We start from the raw sequence: 14421 nt of genomic DNA on the forward strand, positions 1-14421 counted from the left end.
AAAAATGACTAGACTTGTTGGCTTCATCAATTAATCGAACACAGAACCCACCGACATAATTTGCATAGCATGGAAATTCTTTCCTATTAATTTTACACCCCATAAATTTCTCGTATCCACAGAACGTCGCTCGACTATTAATCTTCGTCTTGAAAACTACCCCTTCAGTTCATCCCTTCGTTCTTCCCAATCCCCTCCCATGTTTCTCCTCTCGTTTTACCTCCATATCATCTCATTTTTTAACCTCTAATTGAATGACACTGATAAAAATTCCATAACCTTTAGATGTTTTAGTATAATGGCCCAACTTAATACTGACAAATTCATTGCCGTTCCTGTCATAAAAAGGACTCGAGCAAACTTTATTAAATTCGCTCCATCGAATTCCTTCTTTCTTATCTACGAATTTATTCCCCGACGACGTTGAACGACGCGATGAACATTGTATCAGGATGAAATGGTAATTAGTTTGCCGGTTTTTATGCTGGAAAATTCCATCCTTTGTCATTTAACGTCCAGCCAACTTTCTCCCTTATTGTCTCCTCCCTCATAAAGTTGACTACGAGCCTCTGTGACACGTGGGTGTTGCATTGTCCGTCCGCCTTTCAGCCTCCGATCTTTGGAAAACCCCTGAGAAACTTCACCCATTTATTATCTTTTCCCCCTTCACATGTTCACGACATCTCTGCTGTTTTTATTCATGAAACGTCTCCGCTGACTGTTTGCTTTAACCATATTCGACATCAACTCGACATCCCAGCACATAAGTTGAGCGTTCATCGTCGCCGCGAAACAAAATAATTCTACGTCGTTGTTATCCAAAGTACACCTGCCAAGTATTTGTTGTAATTTCCGTGCGTGAATTCTTCAACTTCTCCTTCAGCATCATTCGACACACGTTATCGTCTTCTTTAACTAAGCGCGTTTAACGCGCTGACTTTCTTGTTCCTGCAAGACATCAAGTAGATCTCGAGGAGCTAGCTAAGCTACGTGATCTGAATCGAACGTACCAGACACTTCTTCACTCGGAAACTCGTGGCCGAGACAGCTCGTAAAACAGACTGTTCTTTCGCGAATAATAAAAATTATGTCCCTCCTCTGTCTTCGTTTATTCTCCGTAACACGTACGTCGTTGCCTTCGACGGACAATCTTTCAACTTTCAAGGCAACGACGTTTCTCTAGAGGCGCGTACACGCCAGCAAACATGCTCGCTATCGATGCCTTCAAGATTCTTGTAAATGCTTCGTAATAAGACAGAGTTGTTGGAATCGGAAGGATATTTCAGTTCAACTGAGCAATTTCGTCAGATTTCGACAAACGATCTACGTTTGAAAACAGACTGTCTAACATTCGTCATTAGTGGCGTGGCAAATGGTGAAATATATCGCGTGCGTTGAAGATTCAGCGGCTGTAACTTTCTACGATAGAATTTCCATTCGTTAAAACGAGAAAAATTGATATTCTCTGGTCAGTTGTAATATATCGTAGTAATAATTGCATTTTAACTAACAAATCGCAACAGCCGAGAAGTTAAAACGTTCGAAACGTTCGTAATTGTCCCTGGTAGATCTGAAAGTGCGTTGTCCAAGCCGTGCGATACGTTTCCCTGTGATTTTCCATTGGGTCGGGTTTCATTTCCCAGGACAAAGACCGCTGATAAAGACACCTCGTCGCGTTGATTAACGACGTTATACCAGGGAACAATGGCCGTCTGCTCGAGTAGATCCTTGGTAGGACATCAGTGCGACGACTGCCACAAAATAGACGCTCCGCGGATTTTTATCGTCGGCCGTTCGTCGTGATAAAATGGTTATGAACTCGATTTGAATTTCAACGCGTGCAATTCAGTATATGCTAATGTACCTTATGAATGTGTTGCGGTTACAATAGAACGCCACCGGGATGTGGCAGCAAACGCGTTGAAAGGAAGGTAAACAGAATGATTTTCCACGCAATTTTTCAACCTTTCAGACACCGACTTTATAACGAATTTCTATGTGTTCCGAGTATTTGCTTGAACCACGGTTACGTATAATAATCACCATACTTTCTTCTTTTACGTATAATGATCGTACTTACATAGTTGTATTTTAGATCCGGATGCATGTAGTCGACCCCTGGAACAAAAATAAAGAACCGACGTTTTCAAAATAGAATATGTAATCCGGTAGACCAAGGAATGAAAACACTAGAGATACCTCAAGATTACCCCAAGTCCATTAAAAGTTTCCGCGAGCTAATCATTCGAAGAGAGCTTTAAGCCCGAGTTCCGTGTAAAGGTGAAGCTTCTCTTGCAACACGACTGACCTTTTACTTTATGATTTCATCGGCGTATTCTCCAACGTTAGATATTTACATATCATGTTTGAGGGAAAAGACTGAAATACTTTGTAATCTTATAACGCGGAGTTAGTATTCCATGGTCTTATAACGCGGGATTAAAGCTGGTTCCACTGAACGTTAAAACTTCTTAATTAATGTAACTTAAAATAATAAAATAAAATGTAAAATATAATTAAAATAAAATAAAATATAATTAATATATCATCGTGAATCATTCAGATTGAGTTCGAATTTTACCGATACGTTGCTAATCAAATTTTCAAATTTTTCGTGTAATCCATGTGATATAGATATTCGTAGAAAAATGTATACATTCGAGTATCGAAAAGTTTCATGAAGCACCATAGATTTAACATACACGAGATATAATTGGAGTTTCTACGACTATTGACTCGCGAACGATGAAATTCCTGATTGTTAATCTTCTGAATCCACGGAACAACGCTTTATTCGCCGAATATTATACAATTCACTTTATTCGAACAGATTACCGGAAGATTAGAGCGAAATGATCAAAGTCAACCAAATAATGGAGCAATTTGTTTATCTAAAGTATCAACGAGTTTCGTGCGGCGTTAAACTCGTAATATTGCGTGATCGACAACGCTAACGGCGGGATATTATCGCTATGTTTGCCGAACGATGACTGTCGGGCGAAATCGATAGAACCGAGGTAAAGCCGTAAAAGGCTAAAATCTTTAACAAGCTGTATCACGAGATATCCCAGATTACAGTTTAACAGAGACGATATCGAGGCTCTGGACTTAATAAACGATCGAGATTGGCCATCAGTTACACGCTTTTCTATCAGGAACTATCGATTGCTATTTACAGAATGGCAATTCTTCTTTCATAATGAAAAATCTTCTTTCTTCGGAAAAAGCAACAAAATACTCGAGCATTTTTAATTTCTATACATATTCAATTCTTATGAAACATTTAAATGAAATATTCTCTCTACTACTGTAACGTGTAAGTACATCGTAAAAGAATTATACTTAATTCAGTCGTGAAGTTATGGACGTCATAACAAAAGTTTTTATAGCGTCGTTTAATTTTCATTGGACGATAAGCAAAGACATGAATTATTTTTTGTCACATTAGTTTAACTATGTTGCGAGCTTAGTTTCTGACAACCAGCAAATGCATTATTATCTTAGGAGAAGTCGATGAGTGAAGTTATGACTGGCTCAATTGCTATATCGCGAACAGCGATGCAGCGAAATTGTTATTTACCACGAAACGAAGTTTGTATTTTTAGAACGTTCAGTCAATACATCAACTGCCAGTGTAAACCCAACTTTTATTCGAATGTAGCGACTTCGATATATGATCCAATAACAGCCGCATTAAAAAAAGGAAATAAAAAAAGAAAACAAGAAATCGTTGAAAAGTAAGAAAAAAAAGGAAAATCCATAGGCAAACGATGGAAACGCATATCTGTGTGTTCAATGTTTGCGAGTGGAACACCGTTGCGATATCGAGTAACAAATATTTTGCACAGAATCCAATCGGATATGAAGCCGCTCCATCCGGGTACATCCTTATTTATCCAAAAACGATAACTCGTTGAGAATCGGTTTCCAAAAATTGTTTACAGCGATGTAAAGAATAAAAAGGCCACGAGATGTCGAGTTTCGTGATTTTATAACCGAACAGAGCGATAGGATCATCACAGAATGTATCATCACAGAACCGGGCTTGTTACATCGATTTTGATCCACTAGCTATCGGCTATCACTGAAAATCCCTCGTCCCCGTATGAAACAATGTACGATACGTACGATTCAATCAATCCACGAAGTCCAAATACAGATTTCTCTTCGTGTTTCGTTCGCGTACATCGATATGCATGTTGCTAAAGCGATTACATTGTATCATTGTTATCGTGTTTATGGAAATAGACTAGAAGAATTTACAAACAAGATTTGCTACCCAGTTATTTTCTATTCTGCACGATACCAGTGAAGACTATTTTCCACAAAAGATTAGAAACGAATATCAGAGTATACGAGGAAACAGTGTATAACGATAATTAATGAAGCTATGTCGCGATAGCACCAGTAACTGATTACCTAGTAATGCTAGTCGACATGCAATTAATACAACTAACCTCGGGAATACAAGACATTCATGCGTCGCGTAATTTAAGTTAAAACGTTTTCTGTTAATGAGATTTCCAGATGCCAGGGCTAAAATTATGCCCGTTAAATCGCGCCAAATCGTCCTACGTATCCGTATCTACATGACCTAGAAAATACGTATAATATGTATATGTAAAATAGTGATAATACGCTTCCGTAATTTAAACTACACCGTGATATTGTAAACGCTGCATTTCTATGCCAGTGTGAAAATCCAATAGTACATCTAAAGTGATATCTAAATAGTTTTAGCAAGTTCGACTTCTGTCGAACTGTATAACATACTGTGAAGGAAATATAATCGATAAGAGAAATAGAAAGACTGACAAAACTCGAACCGGAAAGAATGCTACGAAATGTAATACGGTGCAATAGAGAAATACGGTGCCCGCAACAAAGACGAGAACCAAAGGAACGAAACGATCAGCAAGTACGGTAGCAGTAAGAGTTAGCGATAAGAAGATGAAATTAATAAATGATACTATTACGCCATTATCCAAATAGTTTAAAATAAAGATATCCAAGTAGAATCTCACCATCGTCCATTATAGCTGTGGTAACGTTTTTTCCAGTAAAACCCTGAGCCCAGGCTGCCTTCACGTTCAAGTCTAACTTCGCTTTGCCACCGTTCTGTCCAGTGTTCTTCAAGTACCATTGATATTGGAAGAATGGATCCGACGGATCTCTATTACCAGGATTCATTTGACTCATTTGGTACGGTGGCACGAGATTATCCACGCTGAGAGGTTTATAGCCTCTCTTCACCCTCTTGAATCCAGGTTGTTGCACCGCTGCGTGTACCTAAAACATTTATTCGAATCCACCCTTACACCAACGCGAGAACTCCAACCCCTCGAAAATGCCAAGTAGTTAATTTCTCTTTTACGAGCTTCGTCGAATGATTAATGGACGAGATCATAAATAATCAGAATGGTCAACAGAAAAAGGGTAAAATAGCGATAAAATGGCAAGGGGAACGTCAAATATTTCCCCTCGGTGGAAACCAAACGGTTTTCGAACAGGATAAACTATAGCAAGAGGAATGCGTCTAAAGACAGATTTCGCTCGTTTTCGTTTGACATTTCCCGTTCTATGACCTGAAGCAAACAATGGGAAAATAATGACTGTTTGGTTAGAGTTTCTCGCGTTCTCAGAATCGAGTAAAAGGGTCGGAAAACGGATATAGTACGATGGAAATTTACGAAAGTATGATAAAAAAACGGAACGTTCTCTGCGAAGTGATCGATGACAATATCGCGGCCGCACTCCACGCGATCGAACAATCGTAATTTACCCGATCAATCTATTCCCTATCCAATTATATCCTCCATGTCGCTAGAAGTTACGTATTCATTTACATTCATATCGGTAGTCGAGGCTTTTCAAACCGAGTTCCACGTATCCTCCCACGAGCCAAAGAATACGTTCCTTCGGACTTTTCAAAGCGACCTCCCGTGAAAGCTATTATTCGAAATGTTACATTGATTTTTCTAAAAGACGATAACAATCTTTTATCGATGAAATTTACGGCGAACGGTTAAAGGGACGCTTTGAGAGTGAAATTTCATCCTTGCGATGCAGCTCCGTGCGAATAATAAATGTGATATAACGATGGGATGAAAATTCTATGAAAAAAAAAACGATAAAAACCCGATGTATTTCAAGAAATCACTTACCATCGGATCCACTTTCAACCTTCTCATGTGAGGTACAGATCTCTTGTTCCTTGCGTGTGGTAGGGCTTTATGAACGAAGTGATATTCCGTTCGGCTGCCCAATATCTACACAGACAGGAGAACAGCAATTTATATTCGCTGCCACTTCGTTTCGTGTCACTGGTACGTTGCCTCGATCCAATTCTTGCAAGATAATGGAAGACAATTTTTATTCGATTACGCGATAAACATTCATTGACACGTAATAAGAAAGCAGTTCTTGTTGTTCAATCGAATGATCATCTCTCGAAGAAATGGAAGTGACAAACAACTAGAGGAGAAACAGCGAGACAGTTGGTTGGCTAAAGGTGACTTGGCAAGCTCGCTACCGTCTCTCCATCATCTTGGAAGAGACAAAAGGATTCTAAGTGGCCGGACGAAGTCAAATTCACCCGTTGTTTCGCAAAAATTACTCGATATATCTTAATCCAGACCGGATGTGCGAATAGGAGAATCCTTTCGAAACCTCGATTCGCTTAGGATATTGGAGCACGTAGGTAAATAACGTGATCTGATCGAATTATGCGGAAGCGAGTTAACCATCGAACCATCGTTTCGACGATCCATTCGAGCCAATTACGGACAGATTAAGTCACCTCGGTTACGGTACGCTCTGTTATCGGATTTATAAATTATTTACCCCTCCCAATCGTTAATTCGTCTGTTTCAGCTGATTGGAAAAAGGAAACGGTGGAACACGGGGAGAGGAAGGAAGAAGGAGAATAAAGGAAAATAAATAACGGAGAGAAGAATAGAGAAAAGAAGAAAGAGGAGGAACAGTAAAGAATGAAAATGAAGAAACGATAGGAAGGAGAAAGCAGAGAAGTATCTTTTCCTGTTGATTCCAGGACTCAACGGCTTATGCGTTATCTGAACTTTTCACAAAAATTAGCTATTAAAACGCTTTTTAAATTTGAAAGAATACTTATACGTTTTTTGATAAAACGTTTACAAAGAGAATAATTAATGGCCGATATCCTCTGAAATCGAGAAACTACACACGTTCGCTCCAATCCAATAATACCAGTTCTCACGGGACACGCGACACACCTTGCATTTAAATCACTCGTTTGCTAACAATTTTATCAGGATCGAGGAAGTAAAAGTAAAATTTCAATCGCATTTTAATCCTCCTAGTTTACTATTAAAATAATGTTCGTTCATATACTCGAGAAATCCGATCGTTGGTCGATAATTCGATACAAAGAATTGCCATGGCAAAATTGAGAACTTCGACAAGAAGGAAAAGATTACAACGAGAGGCTGACACGTGGACGATATCGACGGAGGCCTACACGTGATCATATCACAAGATATCTTATTATTGATGATATTGGAATCCTCGTACATATAGGTGTCTTCAGTCGACGCATCTTATTCCATTCCATACCCCATTTCCGATACACAGCCACCTTCCAATGCTACTTATCCGCGTACAAGCTCGATCCTAACTCAAGGACTAGTGCAATTTTCTGTAAAAACCATCGACGAATTTCTCTCCGCATGATGCTAATGAAAAGCTACAAACTACTTGGAAGCTTTAAAAAGTATTAGGTTGTCCGAAAAGTTTCTTCCGTTTCATAAGGTGATAATAGGTGAACAACAATTTCTGTTTTATTTTATTTTATTTTATTGAATTAGGTATGATCCATTTCTTTATATTTCTATTATTACGTTCGTGCATAATTCAATAAACTAATATAAAACAAGAAACATTGTGCGTCTATTATTTCCTTACAAAACGAAAGAAACTTTTCGGACAACCTAATGTTAGTCACTAAACACGTATTGTTACGAAAAAACAAAATTGTTTCTGTAATTTTCCATTCTTAGCGATTTCGATGTTCTTCTAACGCACGACTATATTAAGAGAATAGAAAAGGGGGAAAAAGAACAGAGGAGAAGAATATTTCGAATTGTGATTGTTCTTGAAATCTAACGTGAAATCTAGCTTTAGAAGCTACAACAGCTACTGTAAGGAATATTAACTGACGACTTAAAATAAGATCCTAGTCGTGATAATTTAATACGATCCACGTTATGAAAATTCTTCGTTAATCACATTATACGAGTCATTTTCCATTTTCAAGTTTCAAAGAGATTCTTTCTTTTTTTTCATTCATTCAGACAGCAAATCCCAGTTTTCTCTGAGGCATGAGGAAAGGAACAGAGGAGGGACATATTTTTTCAACAGGCTGGAAGAAATTAATAGGGTGGAGAGATGGATGGAATGGCAGATCGATCGAGCAATAGAGCCCGGTAGCTTTTTCGGTAAAAGGAAGGTGAACCGCGACGAAGAGAAACCAGAGGCCGGCAGTGTCTTGTCATCCAGTTCTCAGTTTATGATATTCAATTTCCTTGCGTGTGTCGCGTCACGATTACCCTGCAGTCGTTCCCGATCAAAAACAACCTTCTGAAATAACAACAGCGCGATCGATGCTCCGCAAGAGTCGATATCGAACCGAGCTACTTCGTTCATTACGCGGTTCCTCGGCAACTCTCGACGCTTTACCGCCGTTTGTAAATTTCCTTGAATATCGACAAGTGAAGATACAACGAAGCAACGTTGATTAACGTTGCACTAACTTTCCAGTAGGATACTTGTCGCGAAGTTGCTTACAACGTGAAAGCGTTGATTCCTATCGAAGAGGAGATCAAAGGCGATCGTCGCTCGATGCCACGAATTTGTAAGATAAATAACGCGGTAAATGGTAAGAAACTTCTGTATGTAAGTGCGATCACCAGCCGCGGCAATATCGAGAGAAATCTGTTATCCGAGAAACGTGGTGGTTGCCACGAATTTCAATATCAGGAGGCGCGAATACACGTAGGACGTCAACGAGAGGTTGGTGGAAAAGAATTTTCTCATTTTGACGCCGATTCTCGTGCATCGTTGCTTTTATCCTGAACGCTATGAAACCATGTTTTCAATGAAACAGGTTATGATACTTTTATAAAAGGAGGGATTTAGGTAAGTCGCAACAACGAAAAGCTAAATCGCCTCCTTTCAAACTCCGATGTTTCAATGCGTATACGAATTTGACCATAACAAAGTTCTGTCTTTTTCATATTCGTTTGAAACAATTTGGTATTCTTTTTCACTTTTTCCTTCACAGAGAATTCCATTTTGGATTTAAATTTGTTATCTCTCTGAAATTTATTGGGAATTTATTTCCATACAGAGTTCCTGGGAAAAAAAAGCAACTTCGTTTGAGTCCGCTCGTTGCAGATGGATAGGTTCAACACGTGCAGCACCGAGAGATTAGAATTCTATAGCGATGCAGCGCCTTTGAAATCCTCAGTGACGATGAAGCTCTCTACGAACGTACAATGACGCTTCTAACGCTTTAATGGAGAAACATATTGCGTGCATCCCGGATTTTCGTCCACCCTATGTTATTTAATCAAGCTCCACTTCTGACGAAACAGAACCGGCCAGATGACCGATCAATCTGCGTGGACTTTATTTGGGTCAACGAATTTACCTGTTCCATTAACTGTCCTATTTTTACCATCGTAAGAGAAGTAAAAGCGCAATATTTGCTTAAATATATTTGTCAAATTTCTTTACACTTTGCATTACAACTATCCAAGTTAATTTTCTACTTTTACTATTTTTTTAACAATGAAAAGGAAAAAAAGCAGATACTTGATCGTCGATTTCTCTTATTCAATAAAAAAATCTTAAATATATAATCGATGCGAAATATTTTCCAGCTTCCACGTAGATTTTCAGTCAGTCGGTTTTAAAATATAATTAACAATAATCGAGTCTCGCTACGATACTAATAAAATTTCAAAATGGTCTGTCTAATACACGTAATATGTTAATTAAAAAAGTAAAACTTTAATACGTCGCTGTACTTATATCACGTATTTAGATACGCTTCACAGATCGGTAATTTAGTGTTCGAAAGGATCGTCTATATTTTAATGCGGAAGAAAAGAAGGAAATGGACGATAAATCAGGATTCTGATAGAAATAGACGTTTTATCTCGAGAGACATAGCACCATAACGTAGAACTAGTCGCCTCTTAATCGAGTTTAGCCTGGGCTACACGTGTCACGTAATCTAATTAGCAAACGTGCGCCAAGTGCGTAACATCGAACACAACATTACGTTATTATACATACGTTCATCGGATAAACCTTTCCCTTCAGCCACGGCTATCGCATATAGATACGATTTATCGAGCCGACGCGACGTTGTATTGGAAGCGTGCGTCGGCGAAGCTCGTGCGGTCAGCCCGAGCGAAGAAATATGGAAGCCAGCCGCTTTAATTTTCCCTACGGTTTATCGGAAACGTGGAAGCTTTTACACGACGTCGCGTCGTGTGAAACATCGTTACAAGCGTGCAAAGTTTAAACAGAAGGAAAAAATTGAAAGCCCGTGAAAACTTTTTCTCACTTAATCCAGTTACGGATAGACAGAGTTGAAAAATCAATTTAACCGCACCAATGCATAAACTATTATCGCGTATCTTTAAAACTATCGAGGAAAAATAAACAAAAAACATCTGGAGAAATATAAGCAAAGTTCTGCAAAGCTCCTACCTTCGGTCACCGGCAAATTCAATAGATACTATACGAGAAAGGTTTCTTTGAAAATGTAGTGGATATAATGCACTTGCATTACGCAACTTCAGATAAGAGAACCAAGAAAAATGTTAATGTATACGTCTCTCGAAGCTCAGAGTGACAGAACACTGTTGTTAAAGGACATACTGTAACCTCGATCTTCCATTTCCTACATAATTCTGGTACCGTTCGTGACACATACGTATATTGCATACATATATATTAACAAAGCTACGGTAGAAAAGAGAGAGAGGAAGGAAAGTTCGCATAAACGACGTATGGTTAAGGAAGCGTGATGAACGTGTCTTGTTTAACATTACGATGTGTGCACAACTCTTACCGTGAAACACGTATACAACGCGAAACGTTTTCGGATTACTGGTGCATGAATAAAGTACGTTTTCGATGCACTCATCATCTCCAATTGTCTGTTTGACCTTACAAACTTAACTGCTGCGTGGGCGTTTTTGGATATATCGCACATGCTGGACATACTTAGAAAATTACCCTCAGAATGCACTGTTTCGTCAGAAGAATGGAAATTGCTTCCAAAATCGAGCTATTAAGTTTTAACTACGAAAAATCTCGCGCCAAGTTTCTACCATCAGGAAGAAGAGAATAGAATTTCGGGAAATTTATATAAATTTGTATGTACAAGTGGGAAGTAATTTTCTATTTAAAAAGGAAGAGGATATTCGCCTCGAATTTCGAGAAGTTTATGGACAAATTTTCTATTTCGAAGTTAGGAGAAATCGAATGAAGAGAGAGAGAAAGGAATATTTTCTCGTAGAATTTGAAACATAAATATGAAGATATTTTCGAAAAAAAAAATTCAAACGCAGGCACGCCAGAAATTGGCCGAAAAATTAACAATCAGAAGCTTTAACATTTTCTCTTCTATAGCAATAATACTCTCTCATTTTTTAATATTCATAAAACGAAAACGATTTGTATCACGCAACTAATTAAGCGAACGGAACAAGGAAATAAACAGAATGATATTAAAATAGAAGGTCGAGCCATTAAAATCAAAAGAAATATTCCATTCCATCGGCAGAGTAATTATTCTTTGATCAAAGTTCACGCATAAAGAGCTGGAATCAGTTTATTCGGCAAACTTGCATTTCTTCGGCAACGTTAATTAACTGGCTCATAATTTTCGTTTGCTCGTTAAGAGTCTCATCTTCTCAGTCCCAACGAAAGTTCGTATGATTCCGGATACCAGAGTGTTACGTATTTCGTAAGTTTATTACCTATCCTTCCCGCGGAAACATTCAATCGCGCGCAAAGTATAATTTAATTACCAACTTCTATTGCAAAAATAACCATTGTAACCATTGTATCGCTTGAAAGATACTCGTATTCGACGCGAGATACGTATTTGCAAAATATGACTGACTTCATCGTAAGTTGGACCAACGATCTTCGCATTGGCCAATTAATAAACCAGGTGCACGGTGTACGTAACTATGGAGATTAAAATGAATCGATTTAGCGTAATCGTTCATCGTTGCATACGGGTAGTCACGACCAATGCTTAAAGTATTGCATTACGTACAGAAATAAACTTAAACTGTAATTCGGAATACTTTTATTGCTGGCTTACGCTTACGTATAACTAGACTGCGGATCTTTATGCAAATTCGTACTTTTATGAATACGATTAAAGGATTGGAATACATTTCGTTTTCATCGTCTAATGAGAAAAGTACTACGAAATGCGAAATACGAAGTTTAATATACTTGGATTTAATTAATTGATACTTAAACGTTGTAATAAATACAATAGCGCGGTAGAACTTCTTGTGGCCAGTGTGGCTGGACGAATATGCTTGAACAATCGTTTATTTAAATAACAAAAACGATCGATGTCTTAGATTATATTTAACAATGTAGCCGATTGACGAAGCGTTGCTCGTTTACACTTGCCAAAGTGTGTTAACGAACATTTTCTATTAACGAAGAAGTACGATATAGTTGGTCGCGATGTTTCTATCGAAGTTTCGCTCAGCCTGAGAACACGATTGCGTAAACGTATAGAAGATTGCCAGAGTTTGTGAACCGCGTTAAGTATAAAAGTTTTCCTTCTCTGTATCCGTTTTCTTCGGACTGTGACAACGAGAAACAACAAAGATGAATAAGGCTTCCGCCCTTTTCATATTTTTCCAAGGGTTTCGCTCGAGTTTTACAACGATAAATCGAAAGGTTACCGGCGTTACCGCAACATTCCAATCGATCGACCTATTTAACATGATTATTCCACGCGGCTTCTCTCGGCTAATCTTTTTATTATTCGCGGTAGGGAAACTGTCGCGTCTTCGTAAAGTTCCTTTGCTCTATGGAATTCGCTTTAAAAGGTATTCATAAGATATTACGCAACGATCTATCAATACGTGACCCGAAAGCCTTTCACTCGCTACTCCCTTTTTATTCCCTTCGCGACGATGAAAATCCGTCGTTACCAACGATGACAGTTCTAATCGGTGGCCGGTGGAGGCGATCGATCAGCGTGATAATCCAGCGTGTACGTCACTGGACGATTAATCGTGTGAGACGGTCGGGAAACCCAACGATCAGATAAAACAACGTCACAGACCGTTGTAAATATGGCGTTCAAGAAGAAATCGATTCCCTGGAAAGCGAATAAATTACATTACCTACACGACTACGGACCAACCATCATCATATTCACCAATATTTGTCAATTGATTTTCTAGCCAATTGACTTTATAACCCTTCACGTTGGTTGGCCAACCCGCAACAAATGTTTCCGATCGGCTCACTTTCAAAACCATTTACAACTTCTATTTCACCGACTGTTCTACCAAGCAACTAACTACCTTTCGGTTAAGAAGATCATTCACCGATTGCTAGATAGTTAGATCGTAGACTGAACGGTATCTTAACACTTTACCGACCGATAGCTTATTAATCGATATTTTGTCGCCGACAATCTTTTTCATTAGTAAGTAATTTGTAATTAATTAGTACTAGTAATAAGTAAGTAATTTGTTCATTAGCAGTAATTTGTTATTTAGTACTAAGGTACCTTGCTCAGTTGCGTTGCTCTGTAAGCTCCCACGGTTTTATACCAATTTGAAAAGCTTACCGTTCGCGATGAACGAAATGAATGGTATTGAAGAGTCTAAACCGAAACAGAGCCGGCGGCAGGGAGAATCTGCGCCTGAGATACCAGTCGAACGAGCGTATGCTGTTGAATCGCTAGCAGTCGGTAAAGTGTTAACGAACGTCTTACCGCGTAGGACAACAGACGAATCTGATAATGTATTGGGTCGTCCGAAAAGTTTCTTTCGTTTCATAAGATGATAATAGATACAGATTTTCTGTTTTATATTATTTTATGGAATTACGTATGATCCATTTTGTTTTATCAAAATAAAGATCACAACGTTTGACAAATTAGGTTTCATGTTTGTATGAAGATACATCGTGTCTGTAAAGGAAAGACACTTTTCGGACGAAAACGTACGCGACAAGACGTATAAGATTACGCGGTGTCGTGAAATGTGAAATGGCGATATTAACAAACATAACATGTTATAACGAACTATTAATTAAGACGTATAAATCTAAATCTGCCGCGTTTCAAGATACATGCAATTTCTCTAGGTCAACTTC

General features: G+C 38.4%; 1 protein-coding gene across 1 annotated transcript in view; it reads right to left on the reverse strand.

The window, feature by feature from the left end:
• The window catches only part of LOC100643887 (neuroendocrine convertase 2), a 38836-nt gene that overhangs the window by 20414 nt on the left and 4001 nt on the right, over nt 1-14421 (reverse strand). The window contains 3 exon segments of the mRNA XM_003395536.4: nt 2081-2118; nt 5025-5289; nt 6165-6269. Coding sequence (XP_003395584.1) covers nt 2081-2118; nt 5025-5289; nt 6165-6269 — 408 coding nt within the window.

Source organism: Bombus terrestris, chromosome 5 (assembly GCF_910591885.1).
Source record: "Bombus terrestris chromosome 5, iyBomTerr1.2, whole genome shotgun sequence".
In the NCBI taxonomy this organism is placed as follows: Eukaryota; Metazoa; Arthropoda; class Insecta; order Hymenoptera; family Apidae; genus Bombus; species Bombus terrestris.